General features: G+C 53.6%; 1 protein-coding gene across 3 annotated transcripts in view; it reads right to left on the bottom strand.

The window, feature by feature from the left end:
* The window catches only part of SMG6 (SMG6 nonsense mediated mRNA decay factor), a 108,092-nt gene that overhangs the window by 48,283 nt on the left and 36,209 nt on the right, over positions 1-23,600 (bottom strand). For all 3 annotated transcript variants that reach the window (XM_071447914.1, XM_071447912.1, XM_071447913.1), the window contains exons 11-12: positions 6,327-6,443; positions 5,667-5,835 (exon numbers count right to left, since the gene is read on the bottom strand). In XM_071447914.1, the coding sequence (XP_071304015.1) occupies positions 5,667-5,835; positions 6,327-6,443 (286 nt within the window). The remainder of the gene's footprint in view (positions 1-5,666; positions 5,836-6,326; positions 6,444-23,600) is intronic.

Genomic DNA, 23,600 nt, shown 5'->3' with positions numbered 1-23,600 from the left:
GGCAGAGGCAGCACTGCAGAGATCAATTCTGACCATTTTCTGCCACCCCCTCCTCCTCTGCAGCTCATCTCCCATCACTGCCACCACCAACATCATTCACCAGCTGCCACTGCTGGCAAAGCCAGCGAGGACAAACGGCTCCCACTGACACCTATGGCCCTGGGAATCTCCTGCTGGGACGTGCACTTGCCCTGGAAGGTCACACAACACTTGTGAGCCCTGTCAGCCTCCTTCTCCCCACTGCCTCTGCCCAGGACCACTTCACGGCCACCCCCAAGCATTTCTGGCTTATGTCACCCCCAGGATACAGCAGTGCCGGAGCCTCTGTGCAGAGCCCAGGCAGCTCCAAGTTTCTGGAAGCTCTGTGCATGCACAGTGCCACGGCTTCACCGTCCCTGTGAGGAGGGAGGCCCCGAATTACTGACACCGAGCCCAGGCACGCAGCTCCAGGTACGGGGACGAGGCTCCCAGAGCTTTTAACCGAGGAAGCGAGAAGGGGGTGAGCGCGAGGTCTTTCCTCGGAACGGGGGTTCATTCGCTTCCCCACAGACACATTTACATTTGCTTATTCCACTAGGACAGGAAAAAAAAATAAGAGTTAATTTCTTTTTTATTGCCTCAGGATTCCAGGTTTAATGTAGCTGTCAGTGTGAGCACAGCCCAGCTGCAACGCCGACGGACACGGCCCAGCCAGGCAGCGGCGAGAGCTGCGTGAGTGTGCAGCGAGCTGGACCACAGCCCCGGGGCTGAGCACCGCCCTGGAGAGGCTGGGGAGGGCTCCTGGCAGAGATAATGCCCAGATAATGCCCAGATTGGGCATCACCACAAGGCAAAAAGCACACAGCAAAGCATGGAGAGAGCAGAGGATGCCAGGGCGAGCCTGATGCTCACCAAATCCCGGCGCGGGGCGCCGCCATCCTCACCGGGGGCGCGCGCTGCCTGGTGATTAATATCAAGCACAATGACCCCACGTTACAAGCCTGCGGGGGCCTGTGGAGGTGGCCATTTCCTGTGTAATACCAGCTTGTTTAAACACTAACATCCAAACTGCACAGCTGCAGCACAAACCCGGGAAGCGCGGCGCAGAAGAAGCCCTGCATTGTGTTCCCAGCGCTGCCGTGCAGATGGCAAACGCCTCGGGCTGCTGCTCCCGGGGCTGGGCACTGCTGGCTTCCAGTGCCCACAGGATGAGCTGCTCTGCATCCTCCTCCTCCTCCTGCCTTTCCTCTCTCCTGGACCACGGGAAGCCGAACTAAAAGTGGCTCCCTTGCAAGGAGTAAAAAGGGTTGGCCATGGGGGTTTTCCCCAAAGGCCTTCAGCAGCCCTGGTCTGGGCTCTGACAGAGCAGGATGAGGTGCTCACAGCCCCTGTGCATCAGTGATTTCCCCTACTCTGCACTGCACACAATCCCTTTGGCCAGCCAGGCATCCATAAATCCATTCCTCTCCCAGGAACCCACCTTTTGAGCTCCTTTACCCAGGAGAGGTGCAGTCTCCTCAAAGCCAGCCCCTGCTTTGCCACAGCCCCCTTCTCAACAGAGACTTTTAGCTTCTCCTTTGGTTGACTTTATCTCCAATCTCAGCCAGGTTTACACTACTGAGACACCTCTGAACCCCGGCTTTGATGTCTCGATAGGGAAACTCTGGTGGCCAGAGTTACTGAGGATGGGATCTGCAAAAGGGATTTTCCACTTAGTCTCCAGCAAACTCCAGCAATGTCTTGGCACCCCTGTGCAAGACTCTGTCCATCCCTCCCAGTGGGAGCTGCCATCTCAGTGACACTTCTCCGCAAGAGCGAAGTGATGAGAGCGATCTGGCACATCTCTCTGGGAAGGTAAGCTCTAGAATGTGCTCACAGCTTTTGGATTTAATTTAATACTTGGTTTAAATTAACCATTTTTAAATGCTTGCAGACAGTCTCCACAAACTGAGAGGCCCTTGGCCCTGTGTGGAAGGAGCATGGATTTGCCAGGGTCAGCCCTGCAGCAGTATCTAGTCAGTGGCTTCCCCATCAGTCCTTGTGCTTCATTTAGCAGTGGATTAATTGTGGCAACAGAACATAGCAAGGAGCAGCTCTGTCCAGCCCTCTTCACCTTCTTCCCAGCCACACGTCCCAAAAGTGTCTTAGGGGAGCCACCCTGCTCCCTTTTCCCCAGAATCCCTGCTTTTACAGCCCAATCTCTGCAATTCACTCCTGGGGACATTTGGTCTGAAAGATGCTTCTCCAACTGCCTTAAACCACCACCTGCAGAGAACTCAACACAGGGTTTGCCATGAAACATGAAGACAGAAATTAATTTTAAGATACAGAAGTGACAGCTGCTTGCTGCTAGGAGACCTGGCAACACCTGGTTCAGAGACACAATTCCTGAGGCACTGAAGCAGAGATGTCCAAGGTTAAGTTTAGCTCCTATTCTGAAAAGACATGAGGAAAGAGTCATGGAAAGCTCGCTGAGCACCTCTTCCAAAATAGGAAGGACACCTTTCACCTCTCAAATTCACACAGAGAGGTAGTTAGGAAGTCCAACAACTGAAAATCTGTTCCAGAGCATCCCCTGAGCCGTGATGACCATGCAGTGTGGCCAGGATCTGCAGGAGTGCACCAGACCAAGAAGAAGGGTGGATTTGGGGAAAGATGCAGCTTCTCGCTTGGGTTGAATTCAAGACTGCTGAGCCCCCAGGTAGGGAGAGGCTGCCTGCCAGGAAGCAGGGTTCATTCCCAAGCTCCCACCAAGAAAAAGGACCCTGAAGACACAGCCTCCAGAGCCTCTCATCCCACTCCACAGAGCCCACTCCTGCATGGCTCACATCCATCTGCTGGCTTTCAGCAGTGCTCACCCCTCACACCTTTCCCTCCGCCTCTGTCCAAGGGGGGAAAGCAGCGAGCTGAGGAATTTGGTGTGGGGTTGGTTTTGCTTTTTTTTTTTAGCTTTTTTTTTTTTTTTTTATTGTAAGGACTCAAATCCAGCAGTGTGATAAATGCATCCGAGCTACAATTAGGAAGATATATAGCATCAGAACGCGAAGGTCTGGGCAGCGTGGTGAAACGCGGGCTCTCCAGAGCCCCAGCTATGTTTCCCATTATGTAACCCTGGTCATGGGCAGACAGCCAGACTCCAAATGAAAAAGAGACTCTGGCTTGGCACCGTTTCTATTTTCCTATCCTCATTCGGGGTCAGCGCAGTGTCATACAGCTGCAGAGAAAGCTCCGGGGATTAAACCTGGGAAAGACTCCAAGACCAGGACCCGGGTTCAAGTACCAGCTGAAAGCAATAAACCAACTGCCACAGCTGGGCTGAGTTTAGACGTTCTCAAAGTCCCCCAGCTCTCTCCCATATGAAGAAGGAGCGATTGCAAACATGGCAAGAGAGGCCTTGGGACACACAGCCCCAGCCCAAAGCTCCGGCCGAGCCCTGCCAAGCTGCCCTGCTGGCCACGAGCCCAGCCCAGCATTCTGGCCCTGGATGAGCTGCACTTTGATGCGAGCTCTGGGCTCTGAGTGGGCTTCCAGGTGGGTACGAGGCCTGTTTTTTCCAGAAGCTTTAGCACATTCATGGTATCTCTGCAGGGCGCTGCTGTGCTTTAGGGGATTTCTACATCCTTCCTCTGTGCCCATGCCATCACAAGAGGCAAGGAAAGTGGTTTAAGAGTATCCAACCAGCTTCTCTGTTGGCAGTGGTGGATCTCACAGCACATCCCAGAGGCAGGAGCGTGTGTGACATGGCCTAGGCCCCTCACTCAGCTCTAACTTGGCATCTGCACTTGCTCCTCACGTGCTCTCCCTGCTCCTGAGCTCACCCTGCCCATAAACCTTGGCTTACTCCACCACGCCTGCTGCTCTGACCCATGTTTTACTTCTAAACTCCTTTGAAGCTGTTCCTATCTAAACCCTTGGACTCGGTGGCTCTACCTGGTTCCTGAAGAGCCCCAGGGCAGCCAGCAGGCTTGTGTCAATAGAGAACTGAAACACTAACCCAGTGCTCTCCTTTTCTTTTCCTATCCCCAGGGCAAATGTTGCAAATTCCAGGTCATGCCCAAGAGCAGAGCTGGCTCCCTGCTGTTCATCACTACCTGCATCTTCATGGAAGCTCAACCACTGCTGTCCCAGAGTCCTGGACCACCAACACCCATCCATACAAGAGGTCTGGGCTAGAAGAGCAGCATGGCTAAGGCAGATTCTCCATGAGAGCCAAACAGCACCAGAGGGGAGGAGCTGGGAGCCAACAAGGGGGACAGAATGGGCACAGTGGGACAAGAGGGACACCTCTCCATGGAAAGGCCAAGCAAGACAAGAGATACTCATTCCTCCACTGAACACATCAGGATCTTATGGAGTAGAGCCCCCAGTCTATGCCCACCACTCCTCCAAGAGCCCTGGGCTGGGCTGCCACCACCACCGCCACCACCTTCTCCCACCCCAAGGGGCAAACAGGAGCCTGCACCTGCTCCATCACCCCAGGGGGACATTGTCACAGCCCTGTGCCCCACAGGAGGGGGAGCAGCTGGTCCCAGGGCAGGCGCCGAGCGCTGGCTGAGCGAAGCCAATCAGAAATTCCATCTTGAGGCTGGCCCTGGCCAAGGGCTCGGCGCTCCCTGCGAGGGGAAGGGGGGATTGGTGCAGCCAGGCTCACGTGATGGATCCCAGTTTGAGTTCCTGCCCAAAGATGGGCAGCAGTTCACATGAGCAGGCAGCGGTCCCACACCGAGCAGCCGACAAACAGAAAACAGACTCCATCTCCACAAAATGAGGCCCAGAACTTCCTGTGTGAGATTTCCATTTCCTCAGCCAAATGAAAAAGAACTGGAGTAAGAGGCAATAAACCAGGAGAGCGGGACTGGACCTGACGCACGGAGAGGGGACCCATTAATGGTTAAGCCACTTTGCTGGATTACTCTTAATGCTCCTTCCCATCACCCAGGGTTCTGGCTCCTTTGGATTAACAGTAAGACGTGATTTCAGGCTCTGGATCCGGAGTACCGGAGGCAGATGGAAAATCCTGCGGGAAGGCAGCTACGGAGCATGCTCAGATGCCGTTTGCATACTCCATACTTGGCCCCTTCGCTCAATTTTCTGTCCAAAAATATGCAAATTGCCTAGTCCGCATTATGGACTAATGGGCTGAAATCGGCCAGTTTAGAAAATTAACCCTTTTGGGTGTTGTAGGGTAGGGACAAGCGGTTTCTGAAGTAGAGGGGAGGTGACTTTTGGAGCTCCAGGAACAGGCAAGCTGCTCCAGGCTAGCCCAGCCCAAGCAAGGTTGGTCTGACTCAGTCAGGCAATGAAATGCTTATGCTGGAAATGGAGTTCCCTCTGGTCCAGAGGAGGGCCCTGCCCATCCAGGTGGCTGGGCCAGCAGAACACCTAAAGGAAGGGGATCCCAACAAAACCAGATGCACATCCTAAGCAGAAAGTAAAAATCCACCTCATAAGCCATCTTCTAACATATGGAAACATAGGGCAGCCAGCAGGCACCCTCCAGCCCCACTCACACATCAACGAAGAGGTCACTGTGTCACCAAGGGTGACAGATTCCCAACATTCCCTGGGCAGTGGGCCTTGCCTGGGTGCTCAGGTCACGGTGCCACAGCCAGCAGTAAAGCATGAGCAAGGGGGAAGGGTGGCACGAGGAGCTCAGGGAGGGAGCAGAAACCAGAGGGTGCACGTACTGTTTGGGGAGCTCAAGAGCCGTTGGAGGAGGATTCCAGGTGTCCGGGTGGCCAAGCATCCAGTCCGACCAAACCTTCACACTGGGGAGCAGCTCCTTCAGGTCCTGGGGCAAGGCAGAGACCTTGATGTCGTCCTCCTCATCCTCCTGCTCCATCTCTTGTGGCTGAACTGCAAATAGAAGACGTGAGAGCTGAGGCAGCTCACCACAGCCAGGCTCAGGCAGGGACTGGGAAAGTATGACACAGATCCCAACATCCCAGCCTGGGACGCACAAGGGAACAGCCACAACCCACAGCAAGCACAAAGACAGATCTGTTCTCCCTCCATGGACTGCCCTGCAGGGCAAGCCAGGGTGTTTGTGATCCCTTTTATTGAGGGCAGCAGGGTGCCACTGCACCAATCACAGAGATAGGATTCCCAGGTCCCAGTTTTTGGAAGTTTCCCAGTTGCTGGCAGAAAGCATCCCTTTCTTCCAAACATTTCTGTCTGCACACACCAGGGGCTTCCCTGCAGCTGATCTAGCTAAAACCTGGGCAGAGCTTGGGATGCTGGAGGAGAATCCTAAGACCCCAAGAGACAGGAAGGGATGTAAAAACCAGCCTGACCCCCACCAGGCTGCCTCATGGGCCCCTGCAAGGACCCTGCTGCTAAGCCCTTACCTGGCACACATTCCCTCAGCAGGCTGGTGCACCTCCTCACCAGGAGGGCAAACATGGAGAGCCCCAGGGCCGTGGCCTGTTCCTGGATGACGGAGCGGCAATCCTCAGAGATGCACTCTAGGAGACACAGAGGGTTTGGGTCACATCTGGTTTCACCTTCACTGCCTCCCTTTCTGCATCCCATGAGGGGCAGGGGTGAGCAATTCCCTCATCTACACCTGTCCCAGACACAATTGTTCCATGTAGGGAGGAAAAAGGTGGTGAGTGGCTGCTCTGGAGTGGGAAGAGGCTGCAGCCCCCCTGCCCACACCATGCCCAACCCCATGGCATGTGCTGAGCCAGCCAGGACCACGCTGGCACTCAGGGCTCCCAGCACAGAAGCTGCTGCTGGGGCTGATGCCTTCCCCTGAGGAGGAGGGGATGTTTAAGTGTTAAAAGGGTAATTAGCTGCATGTTTGATCTCTGTCCCTGCTGGAGTTTTAACCTCAGCAGCTGAGGAGGGGGCTCCTCCCATTAGTTTCACAGTCACACAACAGCTTGTCAAGAGAGCTTAATTGGAACTGTTACTCAAGGAGATGCCACACGACCACAGCTCTTCCAAAGAGAGCTGGTTCAGAGTGAGAGCAAATCCCCCCAGCACATCTACACCCAGCCAGAAACCACTTCTGAGGCTGCTGAGAGCAGCGGGGAGCTGGCTCGAGGGAACTGCCTGGAGCCAGCCTGGGTTAGGCTGGGGAGGCCAGCAGTGCCTGGGACATGCCAGCCTGCCCCAGAGCTCTCACGAGGGGTTTAAGCCTTCAGGGAAGCCTCTGCCCTCCCAACTCCCTCTACTCCCCATCCACATCCTCCCAGGATGTGAGGGAGTGGCTGGCTGGGGAGAACCCACACATTTACTGGGTTCTACCCATCAGTGCTGTTTGCTCTGTGCAGGATGCTCCTCCCTGGTTTACTGCAGCATCAGAGAACTGCTCCCCAAGCCAGGCAGAGGATTTCTACAAACAGCTACTGACTCTGAATGGGTGAGTGAAGCCCCAGGGCTGAGTAAAGAAGGGAGAGCCCCCAGAGCCCCCCGGCTCCCAGGCACCTCTGCTGGAGACATCAGCACCAGCCACACGTCAGCAGGGAGCTGTGGGGAGCTCAACTGCCCAGATGTGGCAGAGCAGGGATTCTGAGCAAACAGCAAGAGGATTAGAGCAAGACACTGAGAACACATTTAAGCAGGGGCTAGCAAAACACCTGAGATGCACAGATTAAACAGTGGGGTTTTAAGGACAGATCGTTTCAGAGGAGTGGAGTGGGAGGTTAAAAACATCCAAAAAAAGACAAGAACGCACCAAGAAAATACAGGAAAAATAGGGAGGAACATCTGAAGGCTGGATTGACAGTTCTTACAGCTGTCAGGGAGTTCAGCACCCAGTGTGGAGGGCAACCCAGGGTAGCACCAAAAGCACCTGGCAGCTGAAAGAGGGTGCCTTGCTCACAGAGCCAGGCTGAGCTGGTGCGGCAGAGCAATGGTAGGAAGTGCTGTACTACAGGGGCTGTCAGCTTTTGGAGGAAACATAAAACTAAAGATGTGACCACTCTGGGACAGTAAATCTCTTTCATGAAGCCTTTCCCACAATTAAGAGTGTTAGTCCCAGTGCTCTGGCCACAGTCCAGTCCAAGAAATTACAGTCATCTTCCCTGCACTCCCTCCCCCTGCACTCGGGTGAGATGCTGTGAGAGCCTTCCCTTCTTGTCTTAAATGGACACACAACAAGACCACGGTGGTCCAGCTGCCAAACCTGAGTCTGGCAAGTCCCCTGGGTGGTGAAAATCTCTGGGCATTTCAGCATGGACTCCCACACTTTGAGTGGGCAGCCCCCAGGACTCCAGGCACTGCACTCACAGTGAGCCCCCCAAACTAAGCTGGTGCAAAAGCCACATCCTGACCCCCTCCAAAACAGGCAAAGCTTAAAACATCTGCTTCAGTGCTTGGGATGGTGAAGGTGATGAGCATCCCATATTTCAGGGTGTATTTCAGAGACTGGCTGCAAGAGCTGGACCAGTGCTCTGTGGTGGCTGTGGCCAGGCTTGGTCCCAGCCCTTCCCACTGCCACCAGCAGCTCTTGCTGCAGGCTACAAGTTCCCCACACAACATTTAACAGCCAAAATACACTAAAAAGTCTCCTGCACTTGAGCTGTGGCAGGTACAGCTGTCCATCAAACATCTTGTGCTGCTGCAAACATGAACCATGTGCCCACCAGCTCATAAAGGTGCCCCGATGTACCCCAACACTGCTCAGCCCTGGTACAGCCTGCAAAGCTGCCCACTGTGCAGGTAAGAGCATTAGGACACCCACACTGAAGGGCTGCTGTCACACAGCTCCAGCTCAGCTACCATGGGTGTTGTCAGCTCATCATTAAACTCATAAAATGCACAAAACTCCCCCAGTCCTGAAAGTTCATTCACCAGATGAGCTCATCAGCCTCATTCCCAGGAGGCTCCTCCAGCAGAGAATGACAAACATCCAGGTGGGTGCTTGTTCTAGACCCCTGAACATGCACCAGCAAAGGCTCTTAAAGCTTAATTGTAGGACAAAAGAGGAGAGCACCATAAATCAGGAGAAACTTTCTCTCTGTGCCTTTTCACCACTTTCCTCGGGAGGTTGGGAGCTTTGGCTTGCCCTGAGCTGGGAGCCAGTGGCCAGGGCTAACAGAGGATGTGGGGACAAACCCCAGGCTACCCCTGCCACAGGAGACAGACAAGGTGAGGGGACAATCAAAGGGCAAAGCACTTGGGGTGTTTAAACAGAAACTTGTAAAATGTTTTGAGTGATGGGCAATAAGGAAACCAACTCTCTGGACCCACTCAGTGTCTGAGCCTACCCTGGCACTAAGAGGAAAACATTTTGTACAAAATATGCTGAAGTGAGGGCAGGAGCAACAAATCTGCTCTGGAGCCCACAGGGCACCGTTACTTCTGAGCTGAGCTGGTAATTGCGTCTGTGCTGCTGGTAATGCACAGTAAGACACAAACTTATTGGAAAAGAGATGTTTTTGGAGGCTGGAGTGACCCTTAGGTCATTTCTGTCCCTGCAGTTGCACAGCACTTGTAAAAATGGAGATACAGGCTGCCCCAGACCAACAAGAGCAGGCAGAGAGGCCCTGACTGCCCAAGTCAGGGCAACCTCTAATTGCCAGATGTGTTTCCCCAGATCCACAGCGGGCGCAGGTGAAGCAGAATGAGTGTCAGGTCCACAGGCAACCCTGCACCCTACCCCCACAGGCTGCCACCAAAAGCTCAGTGACAGAGACTTCAAGTGGCATCAATGGCACCCCAACAGCTAAAGCTGCCACAAATCTACTCCACTTCCTGCCCTGAAACCCCAAATGGGGCTGTAATCAGATAACCCTCCCAATTCACACCCAGCCTTGCTGCACAGCTGGGGCACACCATGGAGGTGTCAGGCAACTGTGGAAAGAAATCACACACAAAGGAAGGGGCCACGGGGTTACAAGCTCTGAGGTGGCTCCTCTGTGCCACCAGCAGCCACAGCAGCGACACTCCACAGGAAATCATCCAACACCACCAACCACAACACATTCCCCCTCCACCTTTCTCCCCTTGTAAGCCAGCAAACGTCCCTGTTAATGCCAGCCCTGGATAAACAGCTCCTGTCACGTCACCTCTCAGCTCTGAGAACACCAGTGCTCAGCAGGCTCACAAATGTCACCTCTCAGCTGTGCCACTGCCTTCAGAGGTGCTGCGTGGGTGCAGAGGCAGGTGGGCAAAGCTGGCACTGCTGCCTCAATAACTGCTTGTTAAACCACAACCCAAGGTCAGGGCTCCTGCACTGGCAGCCAAGACTGACTCGGGGTAAAAGCACAGCCCTGTCTGTGCTGCTGTACCAACACACAGCCCCTGGAGCCACGCTGCAGCCGGCTGAGCTGGCCTAAAATGCCTCCTGTGGGGAGTTTCCTTAGGCTGGAGCTGTTTCTTGACCACTTGTAGCCCCACATCAACATCAGCAGAAGTCCAGTCTGTGGAACACTGCATGGGGCTAGGAAGGAGCAGGCAGAGCATTTTAAAGCAGTCACCAAACACTTTGAAATAACTGACTTGCACTACCCTACACTTCACAGGCTGAATTTTCCTCAAAGATCTGTCTTTCTGCACCAGAAAAATAAATGAGAGCCCTGCAGAGCCCTGCAGGCCCCTGTGAAGGTCAGGGCTCTGGAGGCCAGACTGGCAGCAGGACACGAGCTGCAGCAGTTCTGAGCACCCTGCCTGACACTCAGCACTTGTCAGGCCCTTTTTCTAGCTGGCCCAGACTTTGCTGAAGTTTCCATGCTAGGTGCCTGTGTCAGCCTGAATTCTCCTGGAAATCTTCAGCCAAAACAGCTCAGCCACTTGTGAGAATGAGGCTAGGAAACAAGATAGTGGCTTACCCCTGTTTGTAAAAAAAACACTTACAACCTTTTCCTTCAGCTAATCTAGCAACTGTAAATCCTGGAACAAGGATCTGAGATTTTGCTGCAGAATAACCTTTTTAACAGAGAGTTTTCCTGTCCTACTAGAAATCTGTCCACACTTAGCCAAGCTATAAACATCTGAAAGACAGCAGGTTTTCCATACTCAATAGGAATTCCTTTCAAAGGTTAAAACCTGCTAAGATTTCACCTCCCTGAGCAAGCTCCATCTTCCTACCTCCCTTCACCTGTGTTACAGGCAGCAGAGCAACTGCCCTGCTCCTATCCTATCTGTAAAAATGTCCTTGTATGAGTGCCTGAGCTGGAGATTGGACCCAGGCTCTGAAGCAGAGCCCAAGGGCAAGAGAGGGAGAGGGATGGGACGGAAAAAATGGGAGCTGATGAGCATCAGACTGCAAGAACAGAGCAAAAGCAACTGGGAACCAGCGACTGGTTTTTCTGAAGATCAAGAAGAGGAGTCCTCCTGTTTCCTTGCATGTAGGGAAGAGGGTTTTTTCCCCAGCTGAGGTCTGCGCTGTTTTCCTAGCAGGAGGCAGTTTCCTGCAGGGATTGCAGGGAGCTGGGTGGATCAGCAGCTGCAGCGCCCTCTGCAAGCTCCTACCTGGATCCTCCCGGGCTCTGTGGGCTCTGCTCCCACCCAGCCCGCAGCAGAGCCCGACCCAGCACTCCTGCAGCCATAAATCTACCTGTTCCATGGGGGAGAGGGTGAGAGGCAGAGAGAAAAGGGAACTTTTGTAGCGGGGAGAAATTAGTGTTTCTCTGAGAACGTTATATTCATGGAAAACATAAACCAACTGTCGTCAAAGTCGTCTGAGCTCAGGAAATGGAGCGGCCGGGAGAAGGCTGCCATGTGGCCGGATGTTATGTATTTCTAATTAGTGCTATACATCTTTCAGCAGAGAGTGTCCTTTTGCTGGGAAACACAACGCGCTGCCCTTGTTATTGTAACTGTCAGAGAGTGCTTAAACAGATAATCTCCAGGAAAAGTGATAAACACATCCCCTCTCCCACTAGGGTGTGCAAAACAGCAGTGCCAAAGCTTTATTAGGGCAGCACGACCAACCACAGGAAATGGGAATGGGAAAAGAGCAAGGGGCAGCCGCCCACGAGGAGAGGGATTTGCTGGAGGAAGCTTCTGGTGGCTGCTCCAGTGCCATGTGCTGAAGGAAATCCTGCGAGGGACAATCGGGGCACAGCCAGCACAGGACACGTGGGCTGCTCACAGGCACGGGGCAGGGGCTGGGAGTGAGGGCCCCCAGCTGTTCTGCTCTGAGTTTGCCCCCAGTTTGGGTGGAAAGGAGCCACAGGAACCGCCAAGCTTACATGCAAGCAGAGGACATGTTCCTCCATCCACCCATGCCAGCTAACAAAACACAAGGAATGCTGAACCTTCCACAGCTAAAACAATCCCAGCCAACAAATCTCAAAGGAAAGCAGATTCCTTTGATTGAAGCAACCAGACTGCCTCAGCCAAGGGTCAGGAGGGCTCCGGTGGGACAGCCTCCATGCTGGCCTCTCTGTCCTCACCTGAGCTGTGGCTCCAGGCTGGGAAGCCCAGAGCAGGGCTGGCAGCAGGTGATCCCAGGGCTGGCAGAGCAGCAGGGACGTGCCTTGCTCCCAGGGAACAACAGCTGAAGCCACCTTTCCTGGTGACAGGGTGAAGGACTGCATGGGAAGGCACTCAAAAGAACGAACAGTTCCATGGCCACAGTCCCAGGGATGACATAACGGGCTGGCCAGGGGACACAGGAGCTGCAGGAGCTCGGTGAGCGCAGGGCTGGGGGCGAAGGCACCCGCCTGATGTGTCAGCACATCAACTCTGGAGGCACAGACAACTGATTCACCAGCTGGCTGCTGCCCCGAGGGGAAGAGACCCGAGCTGGGGTCACCTCGGAGCTGACACCACCTGAAGGCAATTCCTCTGCTCCCTCACTCGCAGACACAGCTTTCCCCGAGGTGAGTCACTCCCTCCTGCCAGACACAGCCCTGGCACGGCTACAGGGCAGCCCCCCGGGGTGGGGCTGTCTGCAGGAAATGGGTGAGGAGAGCCCTGCTGCCGGCCCAGGCTGGTGGAGACCGCACACAACCACGGGAATATAAAGCAGCAAAAGTGAGGGGGATGCTCACAGCTGTGGGGCATTTCCCCGACACCCCCTCGCAGGAGAGCTGTGAGTCACTGGCGCTCCCAGCTCTGGGAACTGGCGAGTCACACACGCACTCATCTGCCCCCGAGAGAGCCTGGGAACCTGCAGGCACTGCTCAGCCCTGCCTGCTACCCTTGGGAATGATGGGCAGCTTTCCTGGAAGGAAGCTCCCACACTCTGAGCAAACAGGATGGCAGCTCCAGCCCCTCCAGCACTGTGGCCGAGCTGAACATCACCACCTGCAGCACACAGGGCTGGACCCCTCCCAGAGCAAGCTCAGGATTTTACTAAGAACCTGGATGCCCCCAAACCACCTCCCTGCACTGATGTCCCCCCGTGGAGAGGCAGGAAGGTCCTGGGAGGGTCTCAGTCACAGCAGCAGCAAGGGGAACTCGCTGCACGTGTTCCCAGAGCAGCTGGGGCCGCCCAGGAGCCTGCAGCTCCCTCTGCAACCCTGACTTGTCCGAGGGAAGGAAGGAGGGAGGCCTAGGAGGTGAGGAATGCCGGGGGCCTGGGGAGGATGGAGCAGCTCTCCCTGTGGAAGCCATTAGATATTCAACACTTCATTTGTTTCCAGCCGTCCTGGACTGCAGCGCTGGGCTCTAGGACGGGAGGCTCTTCTCTGACGTAACCAGGAAGCAGCTGCAAAATTAAGGAATCCCTCATGACATCATAAAAAGGGTCGATGGTTTACAGGGGAAGGTATAAAAATTAATGACATATTCCCACCCGAAGCAGAGAGCCTGCCCAGGAGCCACAGGGGAAGCCATGCTCTGCCCAACACGAAGGGGCTGCCTGCCCCAGACAGCTCTGTGCTGCCAGCTCCCTTTGGCTGATCCAGGAGTTTGTCTCTGGCTCTGATTATCCCTCAGCCCAGGCAGGGCTGGATCCTTGCACCTGGGGTGCGATAACCAGCTCAGTATATCCTTCCTGACCCTGATGAACAAAGCTTTGGGGAATGACTTTAGGGACAGCTTTCTTGTGTACTCAGGGCTGGCCAGGAGTCAACGACAAAAAACATCATTGTGAAGTGACTATTAATAATGCTAACTTAATAAGAAGTTATTAATTTCCACAGGGAAAGCAGACACGTGCACAGAGTGTCCCCAACACCCCAACACACAATTTCTGAAGCTCTGGGAGACCAACAGGACCTGCAAGAGGAGGCAATGGCACAATGTCCCTCCCCACCACACAACCCAGGCTAGGTCAGAAAGAATGACATTAGCCTTGAGGACAAGCACAAAGCCATTTCCACTTGAAAAGGGAAAAGGATAGTGGTTTAAAATTAACTACAGCCTTTTCCAGGAAATATCAGTGGAAAGAAGCAGCCATTTTTAGAAATGTTATTCTCAGAAATTTCCTGAAAAGACCCATCAGTCAAAACACAGATTGAAGCCATTTCCACTTGCACTAAGCAGCACTTTGGAGCTCTCCCTACACGCTTGGGGTGCTTGACCCAGCCAGCAAGGGCAGGATCCTGCTCTGCCCCCCTGACCCCAGCGAGGCTGTGGGAGTCAGCTTGGGATGTGGAACAGCCCATACAGAGTCAGAAACACTCCCCCTGCCTGGGGAGGCACATCCATCCCAGTTGTCACTAGTCACATTTGCACTGAGACACGCCAGTCCCTGACCATCACAGCTGGAGCAGAGGCACCTCCAGGCTCATCCATGCTGGCAAACCTGGAGAATTGCCAGAGAAACTCTCATTTCTCAGCACTGCCCTCACTGGAGCCGCTCTGAGTGCGGGAGCTGACGCTGGCACTTGTGACAAAGGCACAGCAAAGTGCCAGCAGTGTCACAGCAGATCCCCAGAGCCACAGGTTCTGCTGCCAGCAACTGACAGCAACGTGAATTTGACCCGTCTGGCAGCTAAAAGGCTGGCAAATCTAAATGTATGTAACTCCTGGCTGGCTCATAAGGAAGTGTGTCCCTTCAAGCTGGCATGCCAGCTCATCAGCATATCTATAGCTCCAGACCAGCCTGGCACCAGCTGTCTTTTCCTGTGGAGGGAATATTTGCCATAAAATGCACAAGCAGGATGTGTTCAGATGAAACAGGGAATGAAAGAAGAAAAATCATGGATGATAGAAATGGAAAAGGGTTTTAGGGGCACTGCAGTGATGCAGAATGGAAAAAGAAAACCCCTGATGGCCTATCCTCTGTCTGCACAGATCTGTCAGCTGTTTTTGAAGATGCCAGAGCTATGAACCTCACCAAAAGAGCCAGTGAGGAGCTGGGGAGCCTGGCTGGGTTACACAGCAGCATGGCAAGCACCACCAGCATCCCCACAGGAGCTGTGTGTGCCCAGCCATAACTGTGTCAGATGTTATTTACAACAGGGAGGAGGTGTGAACAGAGCTTCCCAAGAGATTTCCTCCAGCCCTGAGGGAAGTTTACAAATAGGGACAAATAACAGCAGCAAATAACAGGCAGCATTTTGCACCCCCCAAGCTCTTGCTGGAGGTGGGCATGTCCTTGGCAGCAAAATGTGAGCAGACAGCCTGGAACTGGCATCCTTGGGTGTGAACCTGGGTGAGCACTTAGAGCCTGCAGTTAAAGCTCACGAGAGCAAGTGCCTGCAGACAGGAGCATTCAGAGAAAGGAGCCTTTGATGGGGCAGGAACAGCAAAGTGTGGAGCTTCCTTTTCAGCACATTCCCTCCTTTGCTGCTCGTCTTCCTAGGGCTTCCTGAGGGGCCCAGTGTTTGCAAAGCAAATGCCAAAACATGAAGTGAAATCCGTGCCCTCCTCCCAGCTCTTGGGAAGCAGGAAATCCCAGGGTCTGCATCAAACACTTGCAAGCCTGAACTGCCTCCTCACCTCCCACTCCAGCCCTGCTTGGTCCCTCCAGCCTGCCTGGCTGATGGCAATGGCACTCCCAGCCCCAGGACACCCCACCAAGAGGGGCACAGCCCAGCCACTCTGCCTGCAGTGATGCTTACTTAACAATTTCCATTATAAGACCTTGGTTTCTGCTCCTAAGAACTTTGCCAAACTTTAACCATTTAGGATGCAATCCTTCATGCCAAAAGCTTTCTTCGAGCTAAATTTATTGGGAAAATTTCAACTACAAAGGTTCAGCCATTTGCCAGAATGAGGTTAGGGAAAATATATTGTTCTTCTCAAGTTAAAAATTCTTTTGACCATTTCAGCAAAATCCCTAGCACCTTCACACTTGGAGCAGGAACCAGAATTTTGGCAGGGGACAGCAGAGGGGTCTGGGTGTGCCTTCTGCCATCTCCATCCTGCTTTGCCAAGGTGGGGGCCTATGGAAATCGGGGTGCTCACTGTCAGACAGCTCTCATGCCACTCCAAAAGCAGCAGCTGGTTCACCTGCTTGGACAGAAAAATAAACCAAGCCAGGCGAGGCGCTGGAGAGGGAAAAGCAGGTGGGAAAGGGGGCTGAAGCAGCACAAGAGAGGCACAGCACAGCAGCCCCTTCTCCAGCCCCCTCGCTGCTCTGCTGGCACCATCAGTGGCTGCTCTCCCAGAGGATCCCAGCCCCACACGTGCAGCATTCCTGCCGTGGCAGAGCCTTGTGTGGTGCATCCAGATTCACGTGCCAGCCAAGGATCCCAGATGAGGTCAGCCTGGTTCCATGGGGGAGCTCGCTTTTCTGAAAACCATGGAAACTACACATGCAAAAAAATCTCAGAACACCAGACTTGGAGGCATCTATGCAGCTTCAAGTCAACTCCATCGCACTTACTCACCATAAAGCCGTCCTAACAACACGTCACTTTTTCTCCCCTCAAGGTACCATTTTCAGTCAACACAGAAAACTAACAGGCAGCAGAGACCCTCCTGCAGAGTGTTCTGATGTGCTGAAATGTGCACATGTTCAATGAGCCTCAGAGCTGCAGGACAAGGTCATGGTTTGGGGGATTAAGATGGAGAACTTGATTCCATTCCTTGCCTTGGTCCTGAACTTTTCAGGGAGATCCAGAAGTCCTCCTAACTCCTCCCAGAGCATGTGCTCAGCTATTTTTGTGTCCCTCACTTGTTGGCTGGCTGGTGACACAGAAGGGATGGAATTTGCAGACACTGAGCAACTCTGCTTTGATCAAAGGCAGCTCCTGAAGGATTCTGTTTCTAGGAGAACTCCATCTCTTGCATCTCAAGGTGGGCAGAAAAGGGACTAGAAAAGCTGGTATTTTCCTTAAGCTCAGTTCCCCATCGGTACCATGAAAAAAGGCACCCAAACCTAAGATTTGAGCACACACCAGTGAGTTTACACCATCCAATTATTTGGACCTGAATCTTGTAGGTTTTCCTACACCCCAAGTGGCACCGAGTACAACGACAGCACTTAATTAGTGGCTTCTCTGGAAAACTCCCATGAGAAGAGAAAGAAATTTTACAAGCAAAAGGACAACAGGAAAATTGAGCCTGGGATCCCTTTGTCATCACAGGAGGCTTTGTGTGTCTTACACCATACCTGAAGTGCCACTGGGCACAGCCTTTGCTCTGTTTGAAAACAACCCCTAAAAAAGCCTTTGCTCTGTTTGAAAACAACCCCTAAAAATGCTCCTCACGAAGATACAGCCAGATTCACCACCCAGACCTCTGGTGGTGAATGGGGGCTGTGGTCTTCTGTGGAAATTTGGAAGAAGTTCAGCTGCGGGCGGTGCCATGCAAAGGGAGTTCTCAGGTGTCGAGCGAGCGATTCCCTGTGGGAAGGGCCGTGACCACAGGCACAAACCCACAGCACGCAGAGAAACCATTCCAGGAAGTTCAACATCCGAGCCCCCCTGTTAGAAAATACGATCTCAGTGCTCCAACAACTCACATGGAGACGGAGCCTCGGCTCCCAGTGCACGTGCGGGCTCACACAGGCGATGGAGCACTCAGCAGCTAAAGAGCCTGAACCCTCCACATTCAAACACATCACACTTTTAAGCCAAATTCCTCTTTTCCCCCATGATTTGAGATAGGATTGGTACAACTGTGATATTCCCTGCAGTTCCCGTTGGCCATACAGAGGGAAGGCTGTGCTGGGGGCTGGTGGGGTGGCCATGGGGTGCCCCAGCACCCCTTTTGTTTGCTGCTGTGTCTCCTGGCAGGAGGACACGAGGGAGCTGCAGGCTCCAGCGCCGTTTCCTGCAGAGATTTGAAAACCTGTTGCAGTTCCAAAGCGAGCTTCGATTTCACTGTGACCAGCAGCTTGGAGACTCATAGTTACTATACAGCCGAATAAAATATTTTTTCATAAATTTAACGCCAGCATGTCTGTGTTTGGAAACTTTGAAAATCCATGTTGTATGGTTTACTGCACTGGAAAAGGTGCCAACAGAGTTTCAAAGGAAGGGAAGTGTATAACTGTTTCCTTTCAAATGTATTTTCCAATGGGATCCATTGAGGGAAAAGGCTGGAACTAACTAAAACATTATTAAAAACTGTTATGAAAAGAGACAGAGAGATGGAAAAAGATAGACAAAAACTCCAATACACAGCCGAAAGGGAGGGAGGGAGACAGGCGGCAAGAAAGGGGATATGGGCAGAAAGACACTTTGGGTGGGGAAAATGGGGCGAGACAGGGAGTTTTAACTGGCAGTCACCCTTCGTGGTTTCATATTGTTGCAGATCAATTGATCAGGATTTCAAGTGCTGCTGGCCCGGTGGCACAAGGCGAACCGCAGAGTTGGCTGCGAGCGCAGCCCTCGCGAACTGCTGACCTTCAGTTTTCAAACCAAAAATATTCCTTGGGAAACGGTTACACCAGGTCCCAGCCCCGAGGCTGCCAAGCAAAAAACAAGCACTACGGACCTGAAGGAACGCCCCGAGTAACTTACACCAAAGCAACAAGCAGGGCTAGTAGCCTGAAGTAACTCCCTGGTGTGATTCAACCGGCAGTAACCGCGCGTGACATGTGTGCAGAGGGGCTTGGCTCTTCCGTCCTCCCGGAGCAGGGAGTTCTCCAATCACCCTCCGTCGGGATGAGCGTCGGCCCTCAAGCCGCTCCCGCTCCGTTGGCCACGCTCAAGCTGCTCCAACCAAGCCTATAAATACCAAAGCCATCGGGTCCATATAGTGCAGTCACAGCCTGATTCCAAACCACCGCTACGGCTCCAGGCGCAGCCCTGGGTTTGCTGCCCTGCGAGCGAAGGGGGAGCCAAAAGGGGCTGAGAACGCACGTTTTGTCAAAGACTTCAGTGCCCTGGCCATCAAGAGGCTGCCAGGGTCGGGGTTGGATCTCTGTTGCTCTGCCAGGCTTCAAAGAGCCAGGCCGGGGGTGGGCAGAGCTCAGCGAGCGCCTGCAGAGCTCCAGGCCTGTGGTTCCACGGGGTGTAGTAACCCTGGGCTGTAGCACACATGTCGAGGGATGAGGGGAAAAAAATAAACAGACAGACAAAAGAATGAGGATGCTCTGCCAATTCCAATTGTGCAGCTTTTATTTTAAATGCTTATCAAGCTGAGAAAGAGCAGAGTTCTTGGAAAACAAGGTTTCCTTTCTTCCCATGCCAGTGTCAAACACCCTCAAGGACGGGTACAGCACAGGCGCTCGCTGCCGGCCGCCCTCTCCGCAGCCGCCATCCCGTCCCGTCCCACCCGCCTAGGGAAGGGTTTCCAGCTCACAGCCCTGGTGTTTCTGGTAAAAAGATCTCTCTGTAATTTTTTTTTCTTTTTTTTTACTATATATATATATATATATGTATATGAAATTCTTTTTTTTTTATTAATCTCCAATCTGGCTGGGTTCAAATTATGGCCAATTACCCACCAACACTTCTTGCTAATAAAATAAATTTTTACAGGCCCTAATTACTGCTTTCGCTGAACTGCTCTACAGGAAGCAGAGAGGCTGTGGCTCTCCAGACGGCAGCAGCAGCAGACAGGAAAGCTACGGCAAGGAGCCCGCGAGTAAACGGAGGGGATGGAGGGGGAGCGCGGCGCGTGTGCCATGCGCACGGCGCTGGGCCGGCCGTCAGCCCCCGTCAGCCGCTGCACCCACCACCTGTGACGCAGGGCTGCTGCTGCTGGGGACAGGAGTGACGGCCGCGGCTCCACGCCGGCATCCGCGGACACGAGCCGGAGGGGAAATCGTGTTTGGAAAGGGCTGCATCAATCACACGTGACGGAGAGGCTGAGCCGCCTCCCAGCGCGGCACAGGGGTCCCCCCGCAAGCAGCGCACAGGGGAGGCGGCTTCTCAGCCCGGCGCCCACCTTTGGTTCTCTCCGTTCCAATCGCAGCTAATTGAAGGAGACACAAATAGCAGGAAGGCAGAAAATCCCTCTGAGAACGCGAAGCATCCAGCCTGCTCCCTGCTACACATACACATACACGCTGCTGTCTGCCAGCATAGCGCAGCCCCAAGGGGTTCCCGGGTGTGACAAATGAGCAGAACCCACCGGGCGACTGCAGCCCGCAGCCCGTCCTGCCTGAACCCCGAGGCAGGGAGAGCAGAGCCGCTGTTCTCCGTCAGGGAACACCCTCCCAGGCAGGAAAGCCGTGGCAAAACCACCGGCTGCTGGAGCCCTCCAGAGCACGGCTGCCACGCAGGTATCCCGGCTCAGCTGGGGAAACGCGGCTCTGCAAGATTGATTAATTTTTTTTTTTCCCCTTTCTTAACCGGGATTACACTAATTTCCAAGGCCTAATGGAGTCCAGCTGTGATGGGGAGGCAACGCTGCAGTAGTACAAAGACCTTTGCACGTTGGTGCAAACTTGTACAACGCTCAGCACACACACACACACACACACACACACACACACACACACACACACAAAGCCCTATAAAAAGGATGCACTGCAGCGGGATATTTTTAGTCTTGACAATACAGCCCTAAAAATACGACTTTGCTAATACATCACTACAGAAATATTCCCAGTGTCCATTCAGGAACGGTTTAAAACATTTATTTTTGTTTCCTTGTGCAATGGTCAGAGAGTAGGGAGAAAATAGAAACTCATTGATAAGAGGAAACGAGAGAGACATGAAAAATTGAAAACTACCTAAAAGCTCATGGAGAGGTTTATTTTATTAGTTCTTAATAAATATCTTGCAGATTTCCTCAGGAAATACACCAGATCACATGTAAAATAGTTTGGTACTGATGTCAACTGTGTCAGCATATGAAATCTATTAGGGTGAAGCCACAGCAGGGTGATCAGCGTGCTGAAAAACTGCACGGCACTGAGGCGAGGGGGGGTGGGGGGAATCTCACGGCCCTTCCAAATTCTTCGAGAGGTAAAAAAGTCAGCCAAGACGCAGAGAGAGAGAAAAAAAGATCCCACATCCTGCTTTGCGCTGCCAGCAATGTGAAGTGCCCAGAGATTAATTCTATGTCTGGCCTGGAAATGTGACTTTAAAGCATTGGAGGGAGCGGGGAGGAGGAGGAGGAGGAGAGAGCAACGAGAAGGCCAGGAGAACCGGGACTGGCACCGTGCCACCGACCCCCCTCCCGTCCTTCCCAAGCCGTGTTTCAACGTAGACAGCAGTAAAGCCCAACAGACGGCAGCTCCCGGGGCTGCCAGGGCCTCGCACCAGCTGGGGCGCGTCTCCCGCTCCCCGTGCAGATGGGCCCGGGAGCATCACTTCCTCTGCGCCTGCTTGCCGAGCCACCCGCGCCCATGTGGCCGCCTTTGGCCGCTCTCCGCCGCGGCCCCGAGTGCGCTTGGGGCCCCCCGGGCGGGCGGGATGAGCTCGGCTCCCAGCACCAGGCACGAGGGTTGTCAGCCCTTGGCTCCTCGGGCTGAAGGGTTTATGCTGTTCCCAACCCGCCTTTGGCAGCCGGAGCCTCCTTCTCCAGCCCCGTGCCATTAGCCGGGGAGCAGGCGCTGCTTTCGCAAGACGCCCCAGCTCCGCTGCCGGGGCTGGCAGAGAAGCACCAGGAGTTCACTGGGCCGGGGTCAGGGGGCCAGATGATCCCAGGAGGGATGGGAGAAGGGGGAATGGAGAAACTCCACAGCCAAACCCATCCCCGTGGGGTATCTCCTTCCCATTCCACAGTGATGTGCTCCTGGCTGCTTCTCTGAGATGGGACTTGAGAGCCCTGGGGCAGACAAATCACTCTGTACCCTGTGTGTCACCTACCAGCCAGCCCTAAGGCCACCACGGCCATCATCACCACAGCAACCAGCGTTAAAAATGACCATTCCATTAGAGATGGGCCATGTGCCTTCAGGGCTGTCACTCAGCCGGGGTTAAGCTGTCCTGGTCAGTGAAGCTGGAGTGAGCATCCACAGCCAGGGTGACACCTGAAGGTCACACCTTCCTCCTGACTGTCACTTAGCACAGGCAGAGCCAGCTCTGTGCTGCCAAGAGCCCACTGCAGGGCACATGCAGCCTAATCAGGGAAAATAAAAGATCCCCACACCATAATCTGCATGGGGTCACCTCCTCAGACACACTCAAGAGCAGAAACAGCCTCAGCTGTGCTGCCATTCCTGATCTCAACATTAACGCAAAAAGGGATCCCAACAAGCTCCCCTAGCACTGGGCACAGCATTCCCAGAGGGACTGCAGCCCATGAAAAGAGGAAGGCAGGATGGAGCTGGCAGGGGATGAGCCTGTGGGGCAGCCCCTGGGAAGGAACTACCCTCACTGAGCTGGCAGGCTGCACCCAAACCTGCACAGGGCATGGGGCAGGCAGCCCCCCCTGCCTACACCTGGAAGGTTATAAAACAGCCCCTCAAGCTCAATCAAGAGTTTTACAACTTCACAAAGCAGCATAATTAGCCTAATTATACAGTGTTCTCTCAGAGAATTAAACAGAAATACAGTAATTGACTTGGTGCTACTTAAAAGCATGAGGAAATCAAAGGTGCAAGGCACATTAAAGAATCAGAAATATCTCTTCAAAAGCAAAAGGACTTCCTGTCACGCTGCAAACATCTAAAGCTTCACCAAAGCTGCTGCACCTGGTGCACCTCACCCTGACTGCCTGGCACCCCTCTTTCTCCACCACCAAAGCTGGGGAGATGCAGAGACCTGGGACAGCTGCCTGAGCACCTCCTTTCTTGCTCCACAGCAGGACAGATGGACACAGAGTGCCATTGCTCCATTTCCTGCCTTTCATTTTACACAGCAACGCTGCTTCTTCATCCAAATAGTGGCTGGATTCAGTGTTTGCAGAGCTGGCCATGCCTTGGAACCACAGCAAAGCCTCTCCAACCTCACCTCACCTGTCACTGATTGTCCTGATTTGCTGCTTGGCCTGCTGAAGCTTGGCTCTAAAGCAGACTCAGGCTTTGTGTTTACAAATAATTTCCCCTCGATTTGTTGCCCTGAAATGAGATCCTGCAATCACCTCGTGGAACAGCTTCAAGGGCAGATGTAAGGATGTGCTTGTGTGACAGGCAGACCAGGCAGAAGCCCCCAGCAAGCTCATCTAACACCACTTGATGTGGACTTTGCTGCACTTGAGCTGGAGGGCAGGAGTGGAGAGTCTGACACACCAGCAAACGCTCAATTTTGCTGGAAACCTTTCCCTTCCCTGCCACAAAACCCTGCTCAATCTTTTGCCTCCCAAGCCAAGGTCTAGATTTCAGAAACCTGAACTGCCAGTGGAAATTCCCTGCAGCGCGTTGATTATTGCATCTCCTGCTGGCACTTGTGGCAAGGGGAAAAAAAAGTCACATGGCTTTCTGGACACACGTTTCACTAAGGAGTCTTGCATCAGAGGGCAGAAGCCAGCAGCCAGGAAAATAACTC

Source organism: Agelaius tricolor, unplaced genomic scaffold (genome assembly GCF_023055355.1).
Source record: "Agelaius tricolor isolate 1412-34295 unplaced genomic scaffold, bAgeTri1.0.p SCAF_25, whole genome shotgun sequence".
Taxonomy (NCBI): Eukaryota; Metazoa; Chordata; class Aves; order Passeriformes; family Icteridae; genus Agelaius; species Agelaius tricolor.
This window is presented reverse-complemented; position numbering and strand designations above follow the sequence as displayed.